The 23,607-nt window shown below is 45.1% G+C and overlaps 1 protein-coding gene across 4 annotated transcripts in view; it reads left to right on the top strand.

Moving 5' to 3' along the window:
• Window positions 1–21,111, top strand: part of ETV6 (ETS variant transcription factor 6) — a 236,345-nt gene extending 215,234 nt beyond the window's left edge. For all 4 annotated transcript variants that reach the window (XM_038576800.1, XM_038576801.1, XM_038576803.1 and 1 more), the window contains 4 exons: window positions 384–929; window positions 13,981–14,123; window positions 16,509–16,609; window positions 20,354–21,111. In XM_038576800.1, coding sequence (XP_038432728.1) covers window positions 384–929; window positions 13,981–14,123; window positions 16,509–16,609; window positions 20,354–20,459 — 896 coding nt within the window. In that variant the 3' untranslated portion in view covers window positions 20,460–21,111. The remainder of the gene's footprint in view (window positions 1–383; window positions 930–13,980; window positions 14,124–16,508; window positions 16,610–20,353) is intronic.
• Window positions 21,112–23,607: the final 2,496 nt, after the last annotated feature.

Here is a 23,607-nt window from a genome sequence, read left to right on the forward strand (position 1 = left end):
AGAATATGTAAAATCAGCTATGAAAATACAAGTCAGTGAGTGTCTAGAAAGAAACCCATAAGGACCCCAAAAGTAACGTCAGAGAGTCAAGAAACAAAGAGCTAGAGGACACGAGTTTGGCTTCCTTGTGTTTATAAGCTACTAGTAAGTGATTAATGGAATGCTTGTAGACATTCTTAGCCTGTCTAGTGTAGGAAAAGAATTTCAAGTATGTGTACTTCAGTTGTTTTTTTAAGCAGTGGGAAAGACACTCCGTCTCAAGGGATGAAAGGTCTGCCCGGCACATGCCTGGACTCCACTGTTCATTACCTCTAGGACTGCAGCAGGGTCCCTCTCCCAACCGTCCACTGGGGTCAGTGATTGTCTCTCCTTCTGCTCCACAGATAACTGTGTCCAGAGGACCCCAAGGCCACCAGTGGAGAATGTGCACCACAACCCCCCCACCATTGAACTGTTGCACCGTTCTAGATCACCTGTCACAGCCAATCACCGGCCTTCTCCCGACCCCGAGCAGCGGCCCCTCCGGTCCCCCCTGGACAACATGATCCGCCGCCTCTCCCCGGCCGAGAGGGCCCAGGGGCCGAGGCTCCACCAGGAGAACAACCACCAGGAGTCCTACCCCCTGTCAGTGTCTCCCATGGAGAATAACCACTGCCCACCATCCTCTGAGCCTCACCCGAAGCCATCGAGCCCCCGGCAGGAGAGCACCCGCGTGATCCAGCTGATGCCCAGTCCCATCATGCACCCTCTGATCCTGAACCCCCGGCACTCCGTGGATTTCAAACAGTCCAGGCTCTCCGAGGACGGGCTTCATAGGGAAGGGAAGCCCATCAACCTCTCCCATCGGGAAGACCTGGCGTACATGAACCACATCATGGTGTCTGTCTCCCCACCCGAGGAGCACGCCATGCCCATTGGGAGAATAGCAGGTAGGTGAGCGCACCCCTTCACCGCCACTCCAGCCTCCAGGGAGACCCACAAAGCCCCCTCTCGCCCCTGCCTTGCAGCGAGCCTCACATCATTCCCAATTAGATGGCCTCAGATAGGCGCCCTCAAAGGCTCTGCGAGGGCAAGTGGAGGCTTCTGCCGGAATGAAGTGAAATCCCTAATGGGCTAGTTAATGAGCCGCTGGGATAGAGTAGTTAATGAGCCTCAGAAATGTTAAGAAACAAATGTCCTATGTCCAGCCTACAAGGAGAGTCACATCAGAATCACGGCTAAGCGAAAACATTTAAAATAAAAGGTTTATGAGCATGCTAATGGCCCTGTCTTGAAGTTTCCAGCAGCTAATTAATGACCAGACACAGCATAAAGAACCTTTGTCTCCGATTTAGACCTGTAATTCCATCCTATGGGCAGTAACTTAGTGTAGCCTTCACCTTGGGAGAAGGTGGGAGAGAAAAACACGATTATGGTTTCGAGGCAGGTGTTGCTGGGTCATTTGGACGAAGGAAACCACTCCCAAATTCTTTTGCTTTTATGATGACAAGCCCAAATTTGCTTCCCTGAGACAAGAAAGCTCTGGAAACCTGGGGGAAAATGTCTGTTCATTGTATTTGTGCTAGTCTGCCCTTAATTTCCGTGAAGTCATGCTCCAGACACCTCACCCTCCAGCCACGTGGCTCTTTTCCTAGAGCACCTTCCATTCGTGAGACATTCGTTAAGCACCCACTATGCACCCATGAATGCCTTAGAAGGGAGGGGGACACAGAGTTGATTTAACACAATTATTTCCTTGAGGAATTTAAAATCCCTGGGAGACACGGATGTGAAAAGCACTAAGTAAGGTGCAAGGCAGAATGGAATCCGTCCTGTGTCCAATTCATTCAGTGCATGTGCACTTATTGAGTACTGACTGTGTGCTAGGATAATTCAGCGCTGTGGGAGCAAAGCAGAGAGAAGGCGTGTTTTGACAGGAGGAATGGAGGAGGATTTTACAGGGAAGTGGCTCAGTACTGGAGGTGATTGTGATGTGTTCAGTAGTGGGAGGGAGGCACAGAGGCAGGAGAAGTCAGACCTGGTCAGGGAAAGGCGAGACATGCCCCCTTCCTCCATGAGCGGGTACCCCAGGACAGACCTCCAAGGGAGCCCCAGGATGGGGTGGTGCTCCTAACAGCATGACAGCACAGGGTCCTACAGGCTATATTAACTGCCTCTGCCTTGACTCATTGTCCTTTTTTTATTTAAATTATTTGTTTCTAAATTTTTCTGTGGCTCCAAGCGTACCTCCCATGTTGCCTCCATTTTAGTGCTGCAGATTGTTTATATCAGAGGTGTTGAATCAAGAAAATGAAATGCCAAGGAAATAGGACTTGTATGTTTGAAAAGCCATGAAAAATGAAATTATCTGTGTCCGGGATTTGATTCAAATGATCCCACGGTGCTGGGGGTGAGGCATGAGTGGGGTGTGCGTAAAATAAGACTAGCTGTGAGCAAATGGCTGTGTGGCTGGGTGATGGACATACAGGGATTCACATTGTTTTGTTCTCTACCTTTACATGTATGTATATGGTTGTGTGTATGGTTGGGTTTTTTTTAATCTAAAAAAAAAGAAACCACAAAAAGGAAAAAAAAAAAAAAACAGGAGATTTATAAAGAAAGAGAGTTTAGGCAAAACATGTGAATTTCCCCAGATGATTAGAAAAAGGAATGAGGATGAGGTCATGTATTACTGTGAAGCATATAAATGACCTGTCTTGTGCTTCCCAGGCCAGACCTCTCCTGTCTATACATACCCTTCTTGTCTTGTTTCTTACATGGTCTATACAGCGGTACTGGACAGTTTGCAGATACTGTCTACTTGTTTATAATTCTCAGGACAGCTCTTACAGGCAGCTTATTACTGCTGTATTCACTTTATATGGAAGATCATTTGCACCAGGGAAGCCACAGAGGAAATGGAGCCCCAGAGAAACAAAGGTCAAATAGGGGTTGGGTTACAGGGCCAACAGGACAGTCACTGCTGTGCCATTGGCTGCTGCTGGTATTGCTGCCCTCATGTGACCTGTCTTCCCCAGCAACATCGGTCCTGTCCACCTCCTCTGTGGTGCCATCTTATCACAGGCTTTGTAGGAATCGAAGAGAAGCCCATACATCAAGAAAGTTAAATTATTGAGTCTTACAGAGTTACTTCTCCCTTGTTTAGTAGGTTTATAAATTTTAAAATATTTGTCTCTTAAAAATTGTGCTGGTGTGTATTTAAAATCTTACTCGTAAACATCAGACAAGCCTCATAGATGTAGCCTCATCAATAAGATGTTCCATGGACTATCATACCAACCCAGTGATGAACCTTGGTACCCACAGATGCCCTGTCTCAAGAATACACAGAAGAGGGGAATCTAGGCTTTTCCTTAGGACCCTAGGAAGTCAGGATATTTATCTAGAATAACTGTAGGGCCCAGATCCTTTGGGGAGTACATTATCCAGTATGAGAGAGTCCCCTCAAAGTATTCATCATTAATGCTCTAATGATATACTCAAAAGTTTAAAAATCTCCAGATGTAAGTATTAACTAAGTTTTGTTAAAGATTTTATTTATTCATGAGATACACAGAGAGAGGCAGAGACATAGGCAGAGGGAGAAGTAGGCTCCGCGTGGGGAGCCTGATGTGGAACTCCATCCCAGGACCCCTGGATCACGACCTGAGCCAAAGGCAGATGCTCAGCCATCAGGACCTGAGCCAAAGGCAGATGCTCGGGCAGTCCCGGTGGCACAGCAGTTTAGCGCTGCCTGCAGCCTGGGGTGTGATCCTGGAGACCAGGGATTGAGTCCCACATCCAGCTCCCTGCATGGAGCCTGCTTCTCCCTCTGCCTGTGTCTCTGCCTCTCTCTCTCTCTCTCTCTCTCTCTCTGTGTGTGTGTGTCTATGAATAAATAAATAAAATCTTAAAAAAAAAAAAGTTTGAAAAAAAAAAAAAAAACAAAGGAAGATGCTCAACCACCGAGCCACCCAGGTGTCCCAGTATTAACTAATTTAACCAAAAATTCAACATTGGTAAATTGAACTGAGTCTCAATTTTTCTCAAGGGTAAAATGAAAGGGGTAGAAAGTCTAGAGTCTGATACTTAGTCTTGATTCTAACCCTCTGAAGAGAATTCATCACAACTGCAGGCTCCACTGTTTCTCTTGGGAGATCCCTGTCTCCTTCATTCCTACACTTCTAGTGTCTTTCTGGACTAGTCAGATCCTTATAAAATTCTATTTAGTAGGGGTTGAGCTCAATGGGTAATTCCTAGGTACAATGTAAAGTTCTGGCATTACTGAACAGCCATCAAAAGCCTTTATATCTATAAAGCAGATGTGAGATGAGAAAACCTAGTTCCATAAGCTTGTTCAATGAGCAAAGCCCAGAAAGAAATGAAGGTGTCGTGTCGCTGAATGTCATGCTGATGAATACCGTAGCTGGAGGGTATGGATAGGAACATGCTTATGAATGCGGATGAAATAGTGTAGCCAAATTCTTGTCCATTCAGATGTCATTTGCTCAAGGACTTTAGGATTTATATATTTGGCCACTTCCTGTGTTTGAGGCACTGGACTGCATCCATGAGGGTGGAGGGTTCTAGGAGGTCTAAGATATACTCTTTATCTTGAAAAAGCCGAATGCCATTGGCTGTCATTACAGTGTGTGATATCTTTAAAGGACTCCTATTAAAGTGCTGTAGGGGAGTTTAGGGAAGGCTCCTTGGAGGGGCTGGCTTTTAGCTGGGCTCACAGATGCTTAGAATATGAACAATGAAGATTAGAGAAAAAGATATCATTCCAGATGGAGAAAAGTCAAAGCAAGTTAAGGCCCAGTGTATTTTTTTCTACTTTAGGTAGAAATGTAAATCCATGGAATCCAAGTCCATTAAAAAACTCTATTTTTCCATTCTTTTTTTTTTTCACCTTTTTTTTTAAGATTTTATTTATTTATTCATGAGAGAAGAGACACCCAGAGAGAGAGAGAGAGAGAGGCAGAGACATAGGCAGAGGGAGAAGCAAGCTCCATGCAGGGAACCTGATGTGGGACTCGATCCTGGGACTCACAGTATCACACCCTGGGCCAAAGGCTCAACTGCTGAGCCACCCAGGTGTCCCTTCCTCACTTTTTAATATCTCTGAATTGGAATGTAGCATACAATTTATTACTTTTTTAAGATTTTATTTATTCATGAGAGACACACAGAGAGAGGCAGAGACATAGGCAGAGGGAGAAGCAGGCTCCTCACAAGGAAACCGATGCGAGACTTGATCCCAGGACCCCGGGATCACACCATGAACCAAAGGCAGATGCTCAACCACTGAGCCACCCAGGAGTCCTGTAGCACACATTTTATTTTTTATTTTTATTTTTATTACTTTTTTTTTTTTTTTTTTGTAGCACACGTTTTAGAGGTGACATGCAAAGTTACAATAGTTTACTTAGGTACTGGCCTATAAAAATTAAAATATTCAATGAAATAAATTTAGGAGGTAATGGCTTACCTACAAATCACAGATTAGATCTATTTATATATAACATGTAGCATATTTTTAAAGGTAGCGCTTATTTTTCAAAGGTTAAGGACTGTTGTTGAGGCTAGTAAGTTAGAATAGCCAGACTTTATAGGAGAGAATTTAACATGGAATACAGTGAGACAAGACCCCTGGGTTCAAATTTTTTATTGAATAGCCGATGGTGTATGTAACAATGAACAAATTGCTTCTTTCTGGGCTTGTTTTCTATTTCTTATGCTCATGAAGGGATTGTGGGGGGCGGGGGGGGTTGGAGGTAGGGAGTTAGGGGTTGAGGCAGCATCTGTGAACCTTCTAGCACTTTTCTCAGCCCACAAAAGTTTTACTGGCCTGTGCCTCGTCCATGTGTTTCATATCCAAAGAGTATATTAGCAGTGAGCGCCATACAGTGATGAGGCCTAGTTACCACTGATGCCGTGAGTCATGTTTTCAGTCTATATTGACATTCCGTTCTTAGAACTCAAGTGATTTCAAAGCTAGAAGGGGCTTTTACAGGTGAAGCAACGGAGATTCAGGCACATCCAGGGCCAGCCTTGCGCTTCATCCAGTGTTCTTTCCAAGACACTGTTTCCTTCTGACCTGGGACTCTAGAGCAGGGATTGGAAAGTCTGGCCCGGGGCCAAATCAGCCACCGCCTGTTTTTGTAAATCAAGTCTCACTGGCACCCAGCCACACCCAATCACTTAGTGTCGTCTGTGTGTGGCTGCTCTTGGGCTCCAACAGTGGAGTTGAGCAGTTGCAGGAGAGATTGCGTGGCCCGCAGAGCCTAAGATATTTGCAGAAAACATTACAGGAAACATTTGCTGCCCCTGTTGTACGGCATTGTTTACTCACATGTACAGTATGCCTGAAATCATTGGCATGATGTGGGATACGGAAGTAGAAAACCCTGTCCCCGCTCTCAAGGAATTACTTGCACTTTAGAAGATGAGGCATGCCTAAGACATGGGAAAGGAACAATAACAAGTGATAGAAGAAAGGAGACAAGTTCTAGACTGTTTGCAGACCGGTCCAGGAGAGTTACAATAACATCATGAACGTAAGTAAAAACTCAGTGAAAGAAACTGTTCCTTTCAATACTTGGATGGCGTAGTTAAATCATTCATTCATTTATTCAAAAATGATCCTGTGTCTTCCTATGTGCCAGGTGTTTTTCTAGGTGATAGGGTACAGCGTCTCCATATGCCAAATTTTGTGTCTTTGCTGACACAAGGCAATATCCCTCCAACTTGACACCAACAAACAAACTAAGCTCCTGCTTTGGTTTTAACTATGGACAGCTAAGTCTTAAAAGAAAATTTTAAGTTGTTTTTGGCTTTCTCTTCAAGTTCTTCAATTCCATTAAAACCTGAGTTACCAACTTCCCGTCTGCTTGTCCCCTCCTTGGCCTTCATCCAAAAATCTGCTAAGGAAGCAAGAGTCATTGGCAAACTGGTTTATAATCCATTCATACTCCATTGCTATACAAACATGGGGATTTTAGAGGTCTATACAGATTTGCTTGTTCCAAGTCCATGACCCACCTGAATAGAGAATATTTCTTTTCTGGTGCTTATCTCACAACTTTTGCTTAGTCCCCTGATTTTCTTTGCAAACATGAACTTCTTCATGGTTTGTGAAGACATTATTGTTTGGCTGATTCTGCAGCAGATAAGACATAAGCCCAGCACATGCTCCCTCCACTCCCAACCCTTTTATAACCCATGTCATGGCAATCTTTCAGATCTCCAGAGGGACTTCCAAAAATCTGCTTATTATCTCTCAAGGTTACATTTTAAACAGAAACAAAAAGATTCTAATCAAGAAGTCGCCTGTACTGCTTATTTGTCACCTGACTAAAACAATATACTTTCCCGATTTGGTTTTATTGACTGGATGAGTTCTGTGTGCACAGAAATTCAATCCTGGGAGCCTCTAATCTTAAATCAGATGAAGAAAAATAAGCCTGAGACTCCAGGGTAAGCAGTTGGAGGCATGTCCCCAGGGGGGCAAGGACCAGGGGGCCAGGGGAAGTCACTCTGTCCTCTTCGTCTTGCTTCCATCCCTACTTCCTCCCCAGCAGTATTTGGTGCTGGTGAATGGTTTCAAATGAAACTCATGAACTTCTTTTTTTTTTTTTTTTTTTTTTAATTTTTATTAATGAGTCTCAGGAGCAGCCTTGAGGGGAAAAATACATTACAAAAGAGGAGTCTAAGGGTTTATAATGAAACTGGTAAGGGACCTTGGTACCAAGGTATACATACATATGTGAGCCTTTGCACAGAGGTGTATAAATGTCTGTTTTAAGGAAGGAGAGGACAGGGTTGTGGGACGTCTTCATAAACCAAAGGGTCCAACCACATCATCTCGCACCATCTTAGGCAGATAACCCTCTGGCAGAATTCTCAAAGGCTCCCAACACAGGGTCCCAATCAACAGCTGGCCTGAAGTGTTCCCCCGGAAGCAGTATGGGCTGATGAGCAAGCGTGGACTCTGGAAGAAGCAGGATTGGAATCCAGTCCTTGTCCTCCCACCCCCCACCCCCCAGAAGTGCTGTCTGCCCCCTGAGTCCTGGTTTCCTTCTCCATCATAATGAGAGCAGTAATACCCACTTCCGGGCACTTTGGAGTACTAATGAGACAATATGCAAATACACAGCACCAGTTGGCTAATTACTAAGCATTAGGGTCCCTTCCCTGCTCCATTTTTCTTTGCTCTACTGCAGGGCTGCAGAGAATGAGGGGAGAGCCATGAGTCCAGCCAGCACCACTGGCCACCTGGAGCTGGCATGGGCATGGAGCTGGCAGGCTGGTGGCCTGCAGAGGGCACGCCTTCAAGGCGCCCTCCTTTCCTTATCTCCGTGGAGATTCATTTCTGTGCTGTGTCTCACCTCTGAGGCTTTGCCCAGGAATGTCCCGTGTGGACTTCTCACATCGGCTGAGTCCCTGCCGTTTATTTTCACCGTGAGCTACCGAGAAATCAAAGAGCCCTAAAAGAGAAGGAAGTTTCGGGACAGCGTTTTTAAAAGATAAAACGGTAACAGCACAGTGGCTGGGTGGGAAATAATAGAAGGAGCTCCAGGAGACTGGAAATTCCAGTTTGCTTAAGGACACACATTTCTGTAATACAGCATGACTGCCTGGAGGTAGGGATGCGAATTCCCAGGCTGCCCCCACCTAAGCAGAACAGGGGCTGAGCATTGCAAGGTTCCCGCTGGGGGCTTAAGCTCAAAGTGTTACCTTCCCTACTAGGTTAAGTGGCCCGTGGTTTAGAACCACAGCTATCAAGCAAGAGTAGCAACTGTTTTTTTTTTTTCTTTAAGGTTTTATTTATTTATTCATGAGAGACACAGAGAGAGAGGCAAAGCCACAGGCAGAGGAAGAGGCAGCTCCCTATGGGGAGCCTGATGCGGGACTCAATCCAAGGACCCTGAGATCGCAACCTGAGCCGAAAGCAGACACTCAACCACTGAGCTGCTCAGGCAACTTTTCATTTTATTTGTTCCTTACCTGTTTTGTTACTCTACACCTCATGCAACCAAAGGTGCAAAGGGCCAGCCTTGTCTACACCTGTAGTCCATGTGCCACAGTCCAGCCAGGAAGCCGGGATCTGTATTCCTCACCTTAGCCTCTCCCCACCCAGCTTGTTACTGTGCACATATGGTTTCTGTTTTCCAAAGCCCGCAGCAGAGCACGAGCAATTGCCCATTGTAAACACACCTCTGTGTATCAACACAGGGTTGGCTGCACTGGATCTATTAACTTTCTGCTTCCCGATAATGGCCCATCTAGAAATGAGGACAGGAAAGAGAAAAGGAAAACAAAAGAAAAACAAAAAACTAACCTGTGCATACTGTAAAGCATGTGTTTCTAGAAGCAGAGTTTCTCAAACTTAACACTCTTGATAATCGGATCAAGGATTTTTTGCTGGGATTTGGTGGGGGAGCTGACTTGTGCATTATATGATATTTAGCAGCATCCCTGGCCTCTACCCATTAGATGCCAGTAGCATCCTCCACCCAGTCGTGACAATCAGAATTATCCCCAGACACTGGGAAATGCCTTCCTTCCCCTACTGCTCAACATTGCTGCTAGTGTGGAACCACTGCTATAAAGCAGAGTAGCAACTTTATATTTTGCATTTTACTTGTTTTGTTGCTGAACCTGAAATAAATTAATTTTTGCAATAAATTGAAAAATGAAACAGAGACACTCAGCATCCGGTGAGTTAGTGATTGTACCCACAGAACTCCAGTTTACAGGCCTTCATTTAAAATTCCATTTGGGCAGTTAAAACAACATAAAATTACTTTCTCAGAAGTTTTCCCAAAATTTTAATTAGCCACCATCATTAAACATTCCCTTTGTCAATAACTTGACTTGCCCACTCAGATTTTTAAACATCAGTTTTGTCTAGCATGGTTTTTTCATTAGAAACCATGTTGGTTATGTGTGAATTGCCCATCTTTTTACAATCTCTGTTCCATGAGCACATACAACGAGTCTCTGCTAAGAGACAGACGTGGGAGTGAAAATATTTCTCCTTAACCACAGGAAGGGATTTTTTATAATGCCTTTTAGCTATGGATACCCAGGGCACCTCACCCAGCAGGAAAGAGAGAATGTTCTCTCTGACTGAAAAATGGCACTTCACTTGAGCTAAGCCCTTTATAAACTTCCTCTCATGAAGAGACAATCCAAATAATGGACATTTGTTTAAAATACCCACGTGCCTTAATATAGAGGTCCCCTTAGTTTAAGAGAAATGCATTTAAAATTAATGAATACCTTGTAATATAATTTTTTCATATGCATATTCAAGTGTCTTATAATAGGATAATCTATTTATAGAGTTTGGTGAATTTCATTATATAGTATTAAGCATTTTCATTGATGATCAAAGACCATTGTATCTGTGCAGATGTGGATTTCAACAGAGCTGAAAAATTGCAGGTAACAACCTCCAGAGGATCTAGAGAACTAAAAAGGATCTGCCTTTTATTAAATTGAAGTCTTAAAAACAAAATAACTCCCATGGCTTGAACTTTAGTTGTAAAGAAAAAAAAATCTTCTATGGTCAGGCATTTATTTTTATCATCTGGAATAATTTTTAACTAAAGAAACAAAACAATCAATAATGTTGCAAAAGCCACTTACACTCTTGAGTTTGAAACAACTGCTTTATGCCACAAAATTCCTGTTGCTACCTCCGTTAGTGATTGAGTAATTCAATATGTCTTGAATGTCAACGTATTTTTATTACTCAGCTAAAGTTGGCTTTGCTGGCTTAAATGTCATTTAAAGTGATCAATTGGCAGCTTGTTTGGGGGTTATTTTCACATTTATGAAAGGGAAAACTTTGCAAGAATCAAATGTTCCTGAAACATACAGGTGAGGTCTGTTCTCTGGTAAGCCCTGCCCTTCACTTAACCAACCAAAGAGCAGATAACATTCTAGATCATTTTTAGTAAATGGTTTATATCAAGGTCCAAGTTTGATGCTTCTGAAAAACCAGGACGGTAGCCCAGTGCTAGTTAAGCTCTTACTTGGAAAAATGGCCTGGTTCACACTGCGTTGTTTTATGAGAAAGAGAATGTACCACGACAGAAAGACAGAAGCCAGAGAAACTAGGAAATTAGAAGTCCTTGTGCAGATGGGGATGGAAGGATCATCCACTTTACGCTCTAGCTCCAGTTGGCATAGAGGTGAGGGGAGTAGCAACATATTGCTCCCCTTCCACAATTTTCTTATATCAAACTACTGGAGACAATCAGGGAGTTTTTGTTGGTTTTTTGTTTATTTGTTTGTTTATGAAGTGTTAGTCACATGAACACTCTGGAGACTCGCATTCCCAACCCAGATGAATCCAAAGGTGCCATGATATCTCTCTGCAGTGAACATGATTTCTCCCCTATAAGAGAAGTGATAGAGGAGCTATGTGCAAACCCCCTTTGTTGTTCCTCCTAATTTACTGGCATTTTTATGGGATGATATTTGATTCTTTTCAGCCGTATTCCAATTGGTAGAGATTGTGGGGAAATTAAAATGTGTCTGCCATTTGATGGCAGGACAAAAACTGAATCCACATCTCAGTCCTCTGTTTTCCATTTGTAGTAAAGATGTCATGAGACAAGGAGTTGGCCAGGTGGGTTAAGACACGTTGCCGACCTCACTGCTTTGCCTAGCAACCAGAATTATCCTGCACCAGTTGCCTTAAAACTGAGCTAGATTCGGGGCAGCCCTGGTGGCGCAGCAGTTTAGCGCCACCTGCACCCCGAGGCGTGATCCTGGAGACCCTGGATCGAGTCCCACGTCGGGCTCTCTGCATGGAGCCTGCTTCTCCCTCTGCCTGTGTCACTGCCTCTCATTCTCTCTCTGTGTCTCTATGAATAAGTAAATAAAATCTTAAAAAAAAAAATGAGCTAGATTCTTCTCAGTTGTGCGATAGTGTAACACTGACTTCTCCAGGTGCTTTGTGGTGCTAGGGTTGGGGGTTCCCTGCTCTCTCCGTCTGGCTGGCAGGGGATAATAGAAGTGGCCGGCTGCTTCTGTCACCAGAATGGGGTTCAACTCCCAGAGTACGCGATGTCTGGGCTGCAAGAAGAGCACAGTTCGTCCTGTTCTAAAACACAGTAACTCACACATTCCGTTAATGTTTAGACACAGACAGTGGGCTGGGGGGTGGATCGGAGGCTACCCGTAGGAAGATTTATGGCCATTTTCATGTTAGTTTCTTGAAAGTGCCACATTTTATGCCAGTTCTTCTGCCATTCAGAGCAAAGGCTGGCTTTCACCACGATTGCACTACACAGAGTGAAACCTCGCCCTGGGAAGTCCTAAAACTTTACAAATACCTACCTGTTAACCAGCCTCTCTGGGAATAGAAATCACATCAGGAAGGGAGGCGGAGCACGGGCTTCAGAGCCGGGCAGAGGCTGCAGTCCTACGTGGGTCACTCTTGAGCTGTGCCCCCGGAGTAAATTACCAAACCCGGTAAGCCCCAGCTTCCTCGTCCATAAAATAGGAGTAGCAACAGCACCTGCCTCTCAGGGGGTCACCAGGGTCAAGTGTAGCGATGCTTGTGGAACACAAGCTCAGCGCCTGCCCCTAGCACCCAGTTAATGGCGTTGCTGTTGTGATTTTGTTGTGACCTTCATGACTTTCCCTTCACTCGCACTATCACTAATACAGTAATCCCGTCAAGGACACATTATTCCCATTTCAAATATGAGGAAAGAGAACTCAGAGAGATTTAAGAAGCTTGCCAAAGGTGACCTGACTCAATTCCCCCTTGTAAATATACTCCTTGGAAGGGTGTGTGTTTCTTTTCCTGGGAGGTGAATGTGTTGACTCTAAAATATTCCAGGCCTCGGTTAGACACTCCCCTCCCAGGTGGGCCGAGCCTCACCCAACAGAAGGCAGTCAGCGCACTGTGTGCCTGAGACCTGGAATTCAAAGCCCAGCCACCTTGGGCCTCCGAGGAGTAGAAAGGATGCAAGTAAAGTGCTAAGCGCATATATAGAATTCAGGGATTGATCATTCACTGCCAGGAGTTCTGGCTGGGGGCTGCCACGATCAACGGTGAACCCCTGGAAACCAGTGCCTCTTATTCTCATCTGGAGGCTGGTCCAGAAAGCACACCTGGATAGGACATGTCTGCCTCCGCCCACCTATCAAGGGAAGCTGGAGGGCAAACCACATACCGTTAGGGCACATCCAGAAAGCACTAGAACAAGGGAAAGGTGTGCAGCCTGTGTCTTCTCTTTTAATATGCCAACCCACCACCAAAAGCCAAGGAGGCCTAGCACAATGCCTGGCCTGTATTAACTCACTTAATAAACGCTTGTGGCCTGACCAGGTGATAGAACATTAGTCCTTCAAATGGGGAAAATTATTTTTTTTTTTTTGCCTTGAGTTCCTTTCTACCCTCATTTCATTATAAAAAAAACAATTTTAAAGAACTCCAAAATTAGCCGTAATGAGAAAATATCTGCCCTCTTGAAAACCACGCTAGCCACAACTCCCAGTCATCTGCAAACCACGTAGTTCTCTTTCCCGCAGCTGTGCACCCATCACACTTGTTTTTCTGCCGCTTGATAGCCTGCCCCAGTCTTCTCATCTTTGTGCGTAAAGCCTCCAACACCAGAGTGATCTTACAGGGCCACCAAGTATCCCACGCCGCTTGCCTGGAGCACTAGGGCTCTCTTCCCGCCCTTTGACTCTCTGACCCTGGCCTGGTTTTACCCCCTCTTTTGGCTTGCTCTCTTTCATGGGAACTCCACTCAAGTTCAAGTCATTGGTCATGACCTTGGTCAAAGGTCGCCCTTCTGCAGTACCATCTGCGGTCTCTCTGGGATCTGGTCTCCTCACTGTGAGATAAGAAAGTTGACCATCAGTCCACAGTAGGCTGAAGTGATTATTTGATGATTTTCTCATTCTGATTCTTGGTGCCTCAACAAGAAACCTAATTCTAAAGTGTTTTCTTGCCCTTTGCCTCTGTAGACTGTAGACTGCTTTGGGATTACGTCTATCAGTTGCTTTCTGACAGCCGGTACGAAAACTTCATCCGATGGGAGGACAAAGAATCCAAAATATTCCGGATAGTGGATCCCAATGGACTGGCTCGACTGTGGGGAAACCATAAGGTAAAAGGGCACCAGCTGTTTACTCTGCCAATGAGGGCCGAAGTAAAGCCCTTCTCTCTAGGTTGGAGGATAATTGCCTGGCTTCTGCCTCCTACATGTGCCCCTCATTATTTGGTTTATTCCTCATGGGGTGAGCAATTAGACAGTTGCAAAGAGAAGGAAATGATTAAAGATGCCACTTTCCATTTGTTACTTATGCCAGGTGCCACTTCACTTCACAACGTCTGGTCTGAAAGAGCTGCATTCAGAGCAGCCCTCCATCCCATCCCCTTGGCCTGGCCCTGACACTCACATGTCCTCAGGATCTAGGGTAACAGGGAAGCTCTGGGGAGCTCTGGGACTCATGAGGAAGCTGGGGAAGCATCACCTCTGTTCTGCTCAGTTAGAAACTCCCATGTCCACAGCAGCCCCTTTCTACATGGAAATGCTTACACTCGAACTCTGCAACATCCCCTTGAAAAGCAAACAGGCAAGAACTGTTTGCCCTATGCTTTTCTATGCTGGGAAGAGGAAATGGAACTTACAGGATATAATCTTTTATTTTTTTATTATTTTTTTTAAAGATTTTATTTATTTATTCATGAGAGACAGAGAGAGAGAGGCAGAGACATAGGCAGAGGAGAAGCAGACTCCCTGTGGGGAGTTGATGTGGGACTCGATTCCAGGACCCTGGGATCATGCCCTGAGCTGAAGGCAGACGCTCAACCATGAGCCACCAAGGTGCCCTGATATAATCTTTTACAGTTAGGAAAACTGTGAAAGCCCACAGATGTAAAAAGTACGTAAAACATCCTAAATGTCCGTTATGGATGACTGGATAAAGAAACAACAGTGTAACATACAGCGGAATATTACTCAGCCTTAAAGAGGAAAGAAAAAAAAAAAGAAAAAAAAAGAAGAAAAAAAAAATAAAAAATAAAGAGGAAAGAAATCCCATCTGTCACATGCTACAGCATGGAGGAATCTTGAGGACATTAAGCCAAGTGAAATAAGCCAATCACAGACAAATACTGCCTGCTTCCATTCACAGGAAGGATCTAAAGTGGGCAAATTCATTGAATCAAAAAGTGGAATGGTATTACCAGCGGCTGGGGAGCAGGGGCAAGGGGGATATACTAATCAATGGGCATAAGGTTTTCCCCATAAGCAAGATGAGGAAGCTCTAGAGATCTGCTATACAACATTGTACTTGTAATTAACACCACTCTAGTATGTGCTTAAAAGTTTAAGAGGATGGATGTCCTGTTACGTGTTTTTACGACTCAGTAAAAGGAAAGAAAGTAGAGCAAAGGGTCTCCCCCCTCAAAAATATATTAAAATAAATAAATCTGTATCCCTACTAAAAATAAAACAAATGAGGAACCAAGATCCAGGCCTGACCACGGACCAGTAGATGTGAGGCAATGCAGGCAGGGCACCGGGGTGGCACCACACCAGGTGAGCTGAGTGAAAGGGGACAGAGTGGAGCACAGCCAAGCCCTGCTGGGGCCGCAGCCCTGGAGGTTGGCAGCCTGAGCTCCGGCCCTGTTGAGGAAGACCCGGTGCAGGCCATGACCAAATATAGCAAGGCCCCACTGACGGACTCCTCAGTGTGAGTCACCCAGAAAAGTCCCGCTGTGGCCACTGTGCCATAGCCCCGGGGCTCTCGGAACCACTCTATTCTTCCTTCCACAACAGGAATTTAAACAGCAACAACAAAAATCTCTTCCTTAAAATGACAAGCCAGAAATACAAGTTTGAGAAAGGTCACTGCAGCACAAAATAAAGGGGGGTGGGGGGAGAGAGAGAGGGAGAGAAGGAAAGAAGCAAAGAAAGAAAGCGAGAGAAAAAGAAGGAAGGAAAAGAAAGAAGAAAGAAAAGAAAAGAAAAGAAAAGAAAAAAAAGAAAAAAGAAAAAGAAAGAAAGAAAGAAAGAAAAGAAAGAAAGAAAGAAAAAAGAAAAGAAAAAAGAAAAGAAAAGAAAGAAAGAAAGAAAAAGAAAAAGAGGCAGACAAAAAGGAAAATTCTCTGTGGCTCAGAAGGTGAAGGTTGACCCCCATGTAGGGGGAACGTGCAGGAAATTCACTGAGCGTAACATTGCTTGGTCCTGGGAAAGGAAATAAAGGAGCTTGCTGCGGCATATGCTTTATTAGCTGCAGCGCCAAGACTTCTGACAAAAGGTGATTCACCTTAGGACAGATCTTGGCGATGCGGGTAAAAGCAGAGCGGGTGACACCAGTGGGCCAGGAAGGCGGCAGATTAGCAGGTAGCTTTCTCCAATGGGCAGGGCTCCCGCGAGCAGCTGAAGAGGTTTTATTTTAATAGCTCCCTAGTGTCTTTTCTGAGGTTGATTTCACTATGTCTTTGTGCTTTTTTTTTTTTCTCTCTTCCTCCTTTGAACAAACAGAACAGAACAAACATGACCTATGAGAAAATGTCCAGAGCCCTGCGCCACTACTACAAACTAAACATTATCAGGAAGGAGCCAGGACAAAGGCTTTTGTTCAGGTAGCACTTCCTTTTTCTCCTTTCCTTCTTTTGGGAGGATATTATTTTCTTTAAATAAGAGGGAGGTGGGAGACAAGATCTCTACCTGCCTGGATGACACTTAAGCCGTCAGTGCCCCAGATTGGATACCGGATGCTGGGTTGTTAGAATTTTAGGGTAAAAAATAAATAAATAAAAATTGTTGTTTTTTTTTTTTTACTTAGGTCTGTACTATAGTAAAGCCACAGCTAAGTAAACAACCATCTGACTCACCTTTAAAATAAAGCAGTGATCAAATAGAATTATCTGGCATTAACATCCAGTGTAGTTAAAAGGAACAACTAGAGTAACATCCTCAGTGGCAAAGCAAGCTATTAGATCTAGACTTCCAGGTTCCCAATCCTGTAAGCCAGTTTCTGAAGCAGTGTTTGTCAAACTGCAGGTCCTGACCCATTCATGAATCATGAAATCGATTCACTGAGTCAGTGACAACTTTTTTTAATGAAATAGGACAGGACTGAGTAGAATAGAATTGAAAATATCAGACTGTATCACATGAAATAAGAGTGACTAATGATTCGTGAAAATTTTGTTGTGTGCATGTGCACATGCTGAGTCACAAGGTAAAATGTATTTTTTTATGATGCATTATAATCAGAAAAGTCTGAAAGCTGCCGTACTAGACATTCCTCTTTCCAGACTTCCTCACAGCTAATGAGTTCCAACCATTTAACCTTCCACATAGATTGTGATTCCAAGTACTATACAAGAGAGGAGAAAGAATTAAAAGAAGAAGGAGAAAGGATCTAAAGGACCAATCAGGAGAAGTAGAAGTGGTGGTAATTGACACTGGTGGTAATGGCTGTGGGGAGACCCGGTAAAGGCCGGGGAGAAGGTGGGATCAACAGATGTGACGTTAGGTTGTGGGTTTGGCAGGTGGGACAGAAAAGAGATGGATTTGGAGTTATCTACACACAGGTAGAAAGTGACATTCTGTATGAGTAGATGAGCTTGTTGGGATAAATTGGAAAGAGCAGAGAACCTGGACGTTAGCATCAGGAGTTATGGTTAACTTAGGAAGAGTGAAAATAATTGAGATCTTCAAAAACAACAGAAAAGGCTGTTCAAGAGTTGGAAGCAGAATCGAATGAAGTTGAAAAACAAACAAACAAACTCCTTTCTCTGGCTCTGCTAGTGTTTTCCCTTCATCCTTCACCCTAAACTTAGTCTTCCTTTCCTTTTCTTCCTGGATAAAATGATCCCATTACAGCAGCTTCAGTTATCACTTTAATGGTTAAACTATTCAGTCTTTGGATCCAGCTCTAAAATCCTCCTTAAATTCTAAATCTGCATTTCCAAGAGCTTCTGATACTTCATGTCCACTGAAATACCACATTAGTATCTCACACATGAAATGTTCAAGAAAGACCTTCGCATTCTAGAAACCTCCCCTCCCCCCATCCAGAATTCTTGTTGCTCATCAGCGGCATCATGGTTGTTCTAAGCTGCCAGCCTTGACAGTGGAGTTATCATTGACTCTTCCCACATCCAGGGTAGTCATTGTGTTGGATTGTCCTTGGCTCTTCCATACCGTTTCCACTGCATTCTATTTTGCCGGGGCTAGAAGCCTGGAAACCCTGTTTCCCAAGATTTCTTAGCAGCAGGTTCCAGGTCGGAATCTACCAATGACAACCACTTTCATGAGCATTTGGAACATGTAAGAAAGGCAAAAGCATTATTATTGCTTCTCTGACTAGATTTTATTATTTATACCAAGATTAATTCAATAATCCTTTCTACCTCTGGCCCACTCTCCTGCCTTCTGAATTCATCACACACCCTGCCAACTGCCCTACAACACTAACATGATTCCCTGTGCCAGAAATATATATCCCTTTCACTTTTGCTTTTTTAAATATCTATGCCCTCTAGGTCCACCTCAGGTGTCCTGCCCTTCCTGAGGCTTTCTCCAACTGGTCAAACACACATAGATATCTTCCTCCATCATTTCCTGGATTCCCTTGACCCTAAACCACATCGTGGTTTACATTTTCAATAGATGTACATGTGAAGTCCTTCTCCCCACAAGTAGGTCACAAGAGTCTAGCAGGGAGAGGATTCTATTTTATATAATTCTGTTTTGTACATGATGGAGGCTTTCAATGTTTCTTGACAAGCCTGACATAGACCATCAGAAGCTTATTATGGAAAAGTAGTCAAGAGAAGAAAGGGGTAGTTTGCAGGGCCAAGTATAGCGTGACCGTGGATTTGGCCTCAGGAGATCATTAATGACTTCAGATGGTAGGAAGAAGTTTTAGTTAAGGGATAAAAGGAGAAGGTAGACTGCAAACTTGACAAGTCATACTGTTTGAGAAGTTCAGCAATAAAGGGCAGAAAAGAGAAGCAGAAGTGGTTGGAAAGTTCATAGCCTTCCAATAGCAATTTTCGACAATATGAAAGGACGGAATAGTGCTATTAGTGAGGAGAGTTGGTCATTTTTGAGGAAGTGGGTGTTGAAAGCCAGACTTTCCACAAAATGAAGGCTTCCTGGTATAAAACCCAGGGTCTAATCAAGTGAAGTGTTAAACTGTGGCTACTCTACAGGATTTCTAGACATTGAGAGAAGGAAGATTTTAGTAGGGACCAGCATGATTACATGGCTCTTTGACAAGGAGGCAGAGCTCAGAAAGTGAAAGGAGTAAAGAAATCAGGCCAGATAAGGTTTGGAGGAAGGCATGAGCCACGATTTGTATAAGAAAAAAGACTGGCCAGACTAAAGGGTTCATGCTCATCAACAGTGCAGGACAAGAGGTTCCTACGTAGACGTCACAGAGAGCCCAGATGGGCAAGCCGAAGAGATTGTGTATCCTTGGCCTTACCTGATGAGTGGTCATCACAGGCCTTTTGAACATGGAGTGACAAGAGGAAAAGTATATTTTAAGACAGTTCACCTGGCACAGGGCGGAGGGTCTGGGAAGGCAAAGGTGGACAGGCCAAGAGCCCACTTGGAAAGGGCACTCCCACGGTGAGGCTACAGCGTGTGCACCCAGGCTGCCTTCCCGAACCATAGAAATCATGGTCGAAACAAGTCGCTGATGTTATTTCCACCAAGAAAATGAGACATGCTGTGTGCACCCAGTGCAGATAACTAACGGGGATTCATTGCTAGCAGTTTGGGGGGATCAGTGATAACACTGAAAAGCATTCTCCCTTTCTCCCTTTCTGATTTCCAAGAGCACCGCTGACTTGCCCTATTATGAAAATTTTCCATTCCACAACGTTTAATTGTATCCTTTGAGTTAAATTCCAGTTTCGCATGCCATTCCCTGGGCTCACAGTCTGGGATGGAAATGGATAGACGGCTTCTCAGAGGGCCTTGGGAAACTCTAACTTTAAAACTCAGAATGACAGATCAGTGAGCTGCACTGGGGTCTGGGGTTCCTGTAATGGCCATGCAGAATGCACCACACTGCTCCAGGGGGTGCCATCTCCTAGGACTCTTTTTTGTTTTGTTTTGTTTTTTGTTTTTGGGTTGTTTTTGGGTTGTTTTTGTTACTGTTTTTTACAGTTCCTTTGCCATGTTTCAGGCTGTCCCAGGAAGGGGCACCTCTTTCCAGTTCAGGCTAAGTTAACATTACTGGCTGGGTTCAGTAGCTCTCCAGCAATTTGAGGTGATGGGGCCTCAGCTTTGAGTCGAGAGTTCAGGGTGAGGACAGACTTGAGGAAAATGTAATCTCTGGGCTCCTCCCATTTCCTCTTCCAAAGGTTTATGAAAACCCCAGATGAAATCATGAGCGGCCGAACGGACCGTCTGGAGCACCTCGAGTCCCAGGAGCTGGATGAACAAATATACCAAGAAGATGAGTGCTGAGAGAAGCAAGCCGCGGCCTCGGCGGGCCGGCAGCTGTGGGGGGGCCCCGTACCCCCCACCCCTGCCCACCAGGGCCCCGGAGGCATGGCAAGCAGGCGGGCTGAGAGCCGGACAGAAAGAGACCCAGAAGTGGGAGTGACACTTGTCTCGCGCAGCGGGAGGGCCCCCAGAGCACCTTAGACAAACCACCCAGCGAAGGCGGGGCTGGCATTCTGGCCGAGGGCGTCAGCCCAGGACTCCTGGTTCCGTTTCCTCCTCATCTGGAACCTCTCCATCTGTAATTCCTCACCCTCCTCACCCGTCCACCTCTTGTTAGTTCCATGGTGTTTTTCGTTTTCGTTTGTTTTTGTTGTTTTTTTTTTTTAAGACCATGCAGTTTGACTTTTCATCATCATTCATAGAGGGGAAGACATCCGAGGTTGTTTTCCTATGGAAATATATATCTATTATATATAATCTATTTTTTTGCAAATCTCACAGTGTGCGGCAAGACCAGCTGGTCAGGAAAGAGAACACTTGCAAAGGGTTTCAGGTTCCTCTTGATCCTGCCACGTGGATCAGGTTTGTTCCTGTTGCTGTTGGGTCTTGGCTGGAAAAAAAAAAAAAAGAAAAAAGAAAAACGAAAAAAAAAGATGCTTTTAAAAAAGACAAAGTGAAAAGGAGAGCTCTCTTTTTCTCCCTCTCGCTCTTTCCTCCCTTCCCTGCCTCCCATCTGTCTTTCCTCCTCCCCTGCTATTGAGCTTCAGATGCCTTTTAGCAGAGTTCAGCCTCTCAGAGAGTCTTGAGATTTGTTGACATCCCGGCGGCATCAGTGGTCTGGGCGCTTTGCAGCAGGCACCGCAAAATCAAAGCCACATCCCGGCATCTGGCTGCCCATCAGAGAGAGGCTCCAGACCTCACAGGTGCTGCAGTCCTCCAGAAAGAGAAATGCCAGTCCAGCGGGCTGCTCCCCCTCCCCACCCCCTGAAGTAGCTGCTAGAACCCCAGGACATGCCGGTTCCGTGGGACAGAAGATATGGCTAGAAGGCTGTCTGCATCATTCGAAAGACCCCAGATCCCCGGAAGATCCCTATCTTGGGATTAGCTTGCAAGTTTCAAGAGGTAGAAAATCCAAAAAGACCCCATGGGCCCAATGGTCAGAAAGTAGGTGGAAAATATGCTGCAGGGGGGATTTGTGGTTCCAGTGCAGGTGATCGAGGCTAGTGGGGGAATTCTGTGATCCATCCCAAAGGCCACGTTGTGGTCAGTTTCATGCCCTCACTGAATTGCTGTGCCCTAGCCTTTTCTTTTTTAAGTTCCCTGGTCCCCGTAGGACACAGGGCATTTGAGAGGGGAGGCCCCTGGAGTACACAATCGCTTGCTCCTGGTGTTTGCCTAACCCGGGCAGACAGGCAATTCATCAGATTCATTACCTTTTTCTTTTCTTTTTTCATAGCTGTGTTTCAGAATGGACCCGTTGGTGGCTCCTCTTCACCTCAAAATAAGGTCCATAGTATCTTGTGAAATGAGGGAAGTGCCACCCCTTAGTACTTTTGATGATAACAGATACTTTTAGAAAGCTGTTTTTAGATTTTTTTTTCCTTTTCCAGCCACCTGAATCGACTCTTCCAATACAGGTTCAGAATCCAGTATTAGGAGGACAGTCTTTTTTAATCCAAAAGATGAGACCTGCCTTACAAAGCAGTCCCTCCTCATTTCTGTTTCCTCTGCTCACTTGGGTGATCATCTCACAGCTCTCTAGGGTACCTGTGGGCACCATCAGCAGCACTTCTGGGTGATGGTGCCAGAGCCCCGGGTATCTCCTGAAGCCACTTGTGACCGAGTCAGGCAGGTGGGGATTAGAAGAACACAGGCAGGAGGAAGCCTCCCCCCACTACACACACACACACCCTTACTGACAAGGACGCCAGCCTGCGGGGAGGGAAGGACAGACAGACTATGGGTCAAAGACACTGAGTCAGGGAGCCCTTCAAAGCTCTTCAGCTGTGCCCTGCCTCTTATCAGACCACAGAGAGACACGTGGATGTGGCCAGCCTCCTCCGCTATCACATGCTCCCCTAACCCTACCTTCAGGAAGGTGGGATGGCAGTCAGGTCAGGCACCTGCTTTGTGAGGCATGGAGGCCCATGATGAAGGAAGGGTTCGGGTTTGGTCTCAGTCTGCTTGAATGGTGGTGAAATTCAGCTGGACCCCAGCATGCTACAGATATCTTTCCAGAGCATTCAACAGCATGCAGTGACACATTCTCCAGCCTCTAGGATGACTGATGTTGGATCACAACTGGAGATCTCAAGCCAAGTACCTTGTGTGTTGGGAAGACTGTTGAGTTTCAGGGCTGCAGAGAAAGGGTGGGTTTTTACTGAGGCCCTTTGTTTGACTATGAAATCAGAGCCAGGGCATGATGTTGCTTTTCCCTAAGATGAGAACATCTCATTCTGTTCACTTTACTTAGATAGAAAGACTCCGGCTCTTTGTTCAACAGTTGAATTATGGAGGGAAGTTCCCTTTTGCCCCAAGGATTTCTGTACTTAAAGCAATACCGTGTAAGAATGTGGAAGTCTTGGGATGACACCTTCGGCAGCTTGCAGAAGAGAAGTTGCTAATTCCAATATGATCCTTATTTCCCACCCAGATATTGCCAATAAGAATTTTCTGTTGATTCCCTTAATGGCAAAAGTCCTCCTCGATTATTCTTTTACTTAACACCTGGCCAGTGCTGACACACCGCAGGCCCCAGAGATCTCAGATTCAATTCGGCAGACTTTGCTGCAGCATCTGCTAGAGACTGCAAGGGATTCAGAGGAGGAAGGGGGCACAGTCCCTCTGAGAGCTATGCTAACTAACTCTGCAGAATCTATCCAGTGTGGGGTGACAGCAGTGTTACCTGGGACCAAATTAAAAGCATGTCTATGATCTGAATAGCTGGCTTTTCCCTGCTGCTGTCATGGGAATCCTTGACTTAGACCAGAAATGGGGAAGGAGAATGCAGAAGACCACCCCAGAGGGAGAATATCCCCCCAGCTGTGTCTGGCCGGGCTGGCGGTCGCTCTCGCTTGTATCTCCAGCTAGAAATCCTCTAGCACCTTCTCTAACCTGCATCTTGGGCTTACCGCTTTGCCTCCTCTCCATCAGAGGAAAGCCCCGGCAA

This window comes from Canis lupus, chromosome 27, assembly GCF_011100685.1.
Source record: "Canis lupus familiaris isolate Mischka breed German Shepherd chromosome 27, alternate assembly UU_Cfam_GSD_1.0, whole genome shotgun sequence".
NCBI lineage: Eukaryota > Metazoa > Chordata > Mammalia > Carnivora > Canidae > Canis > Canis lupus.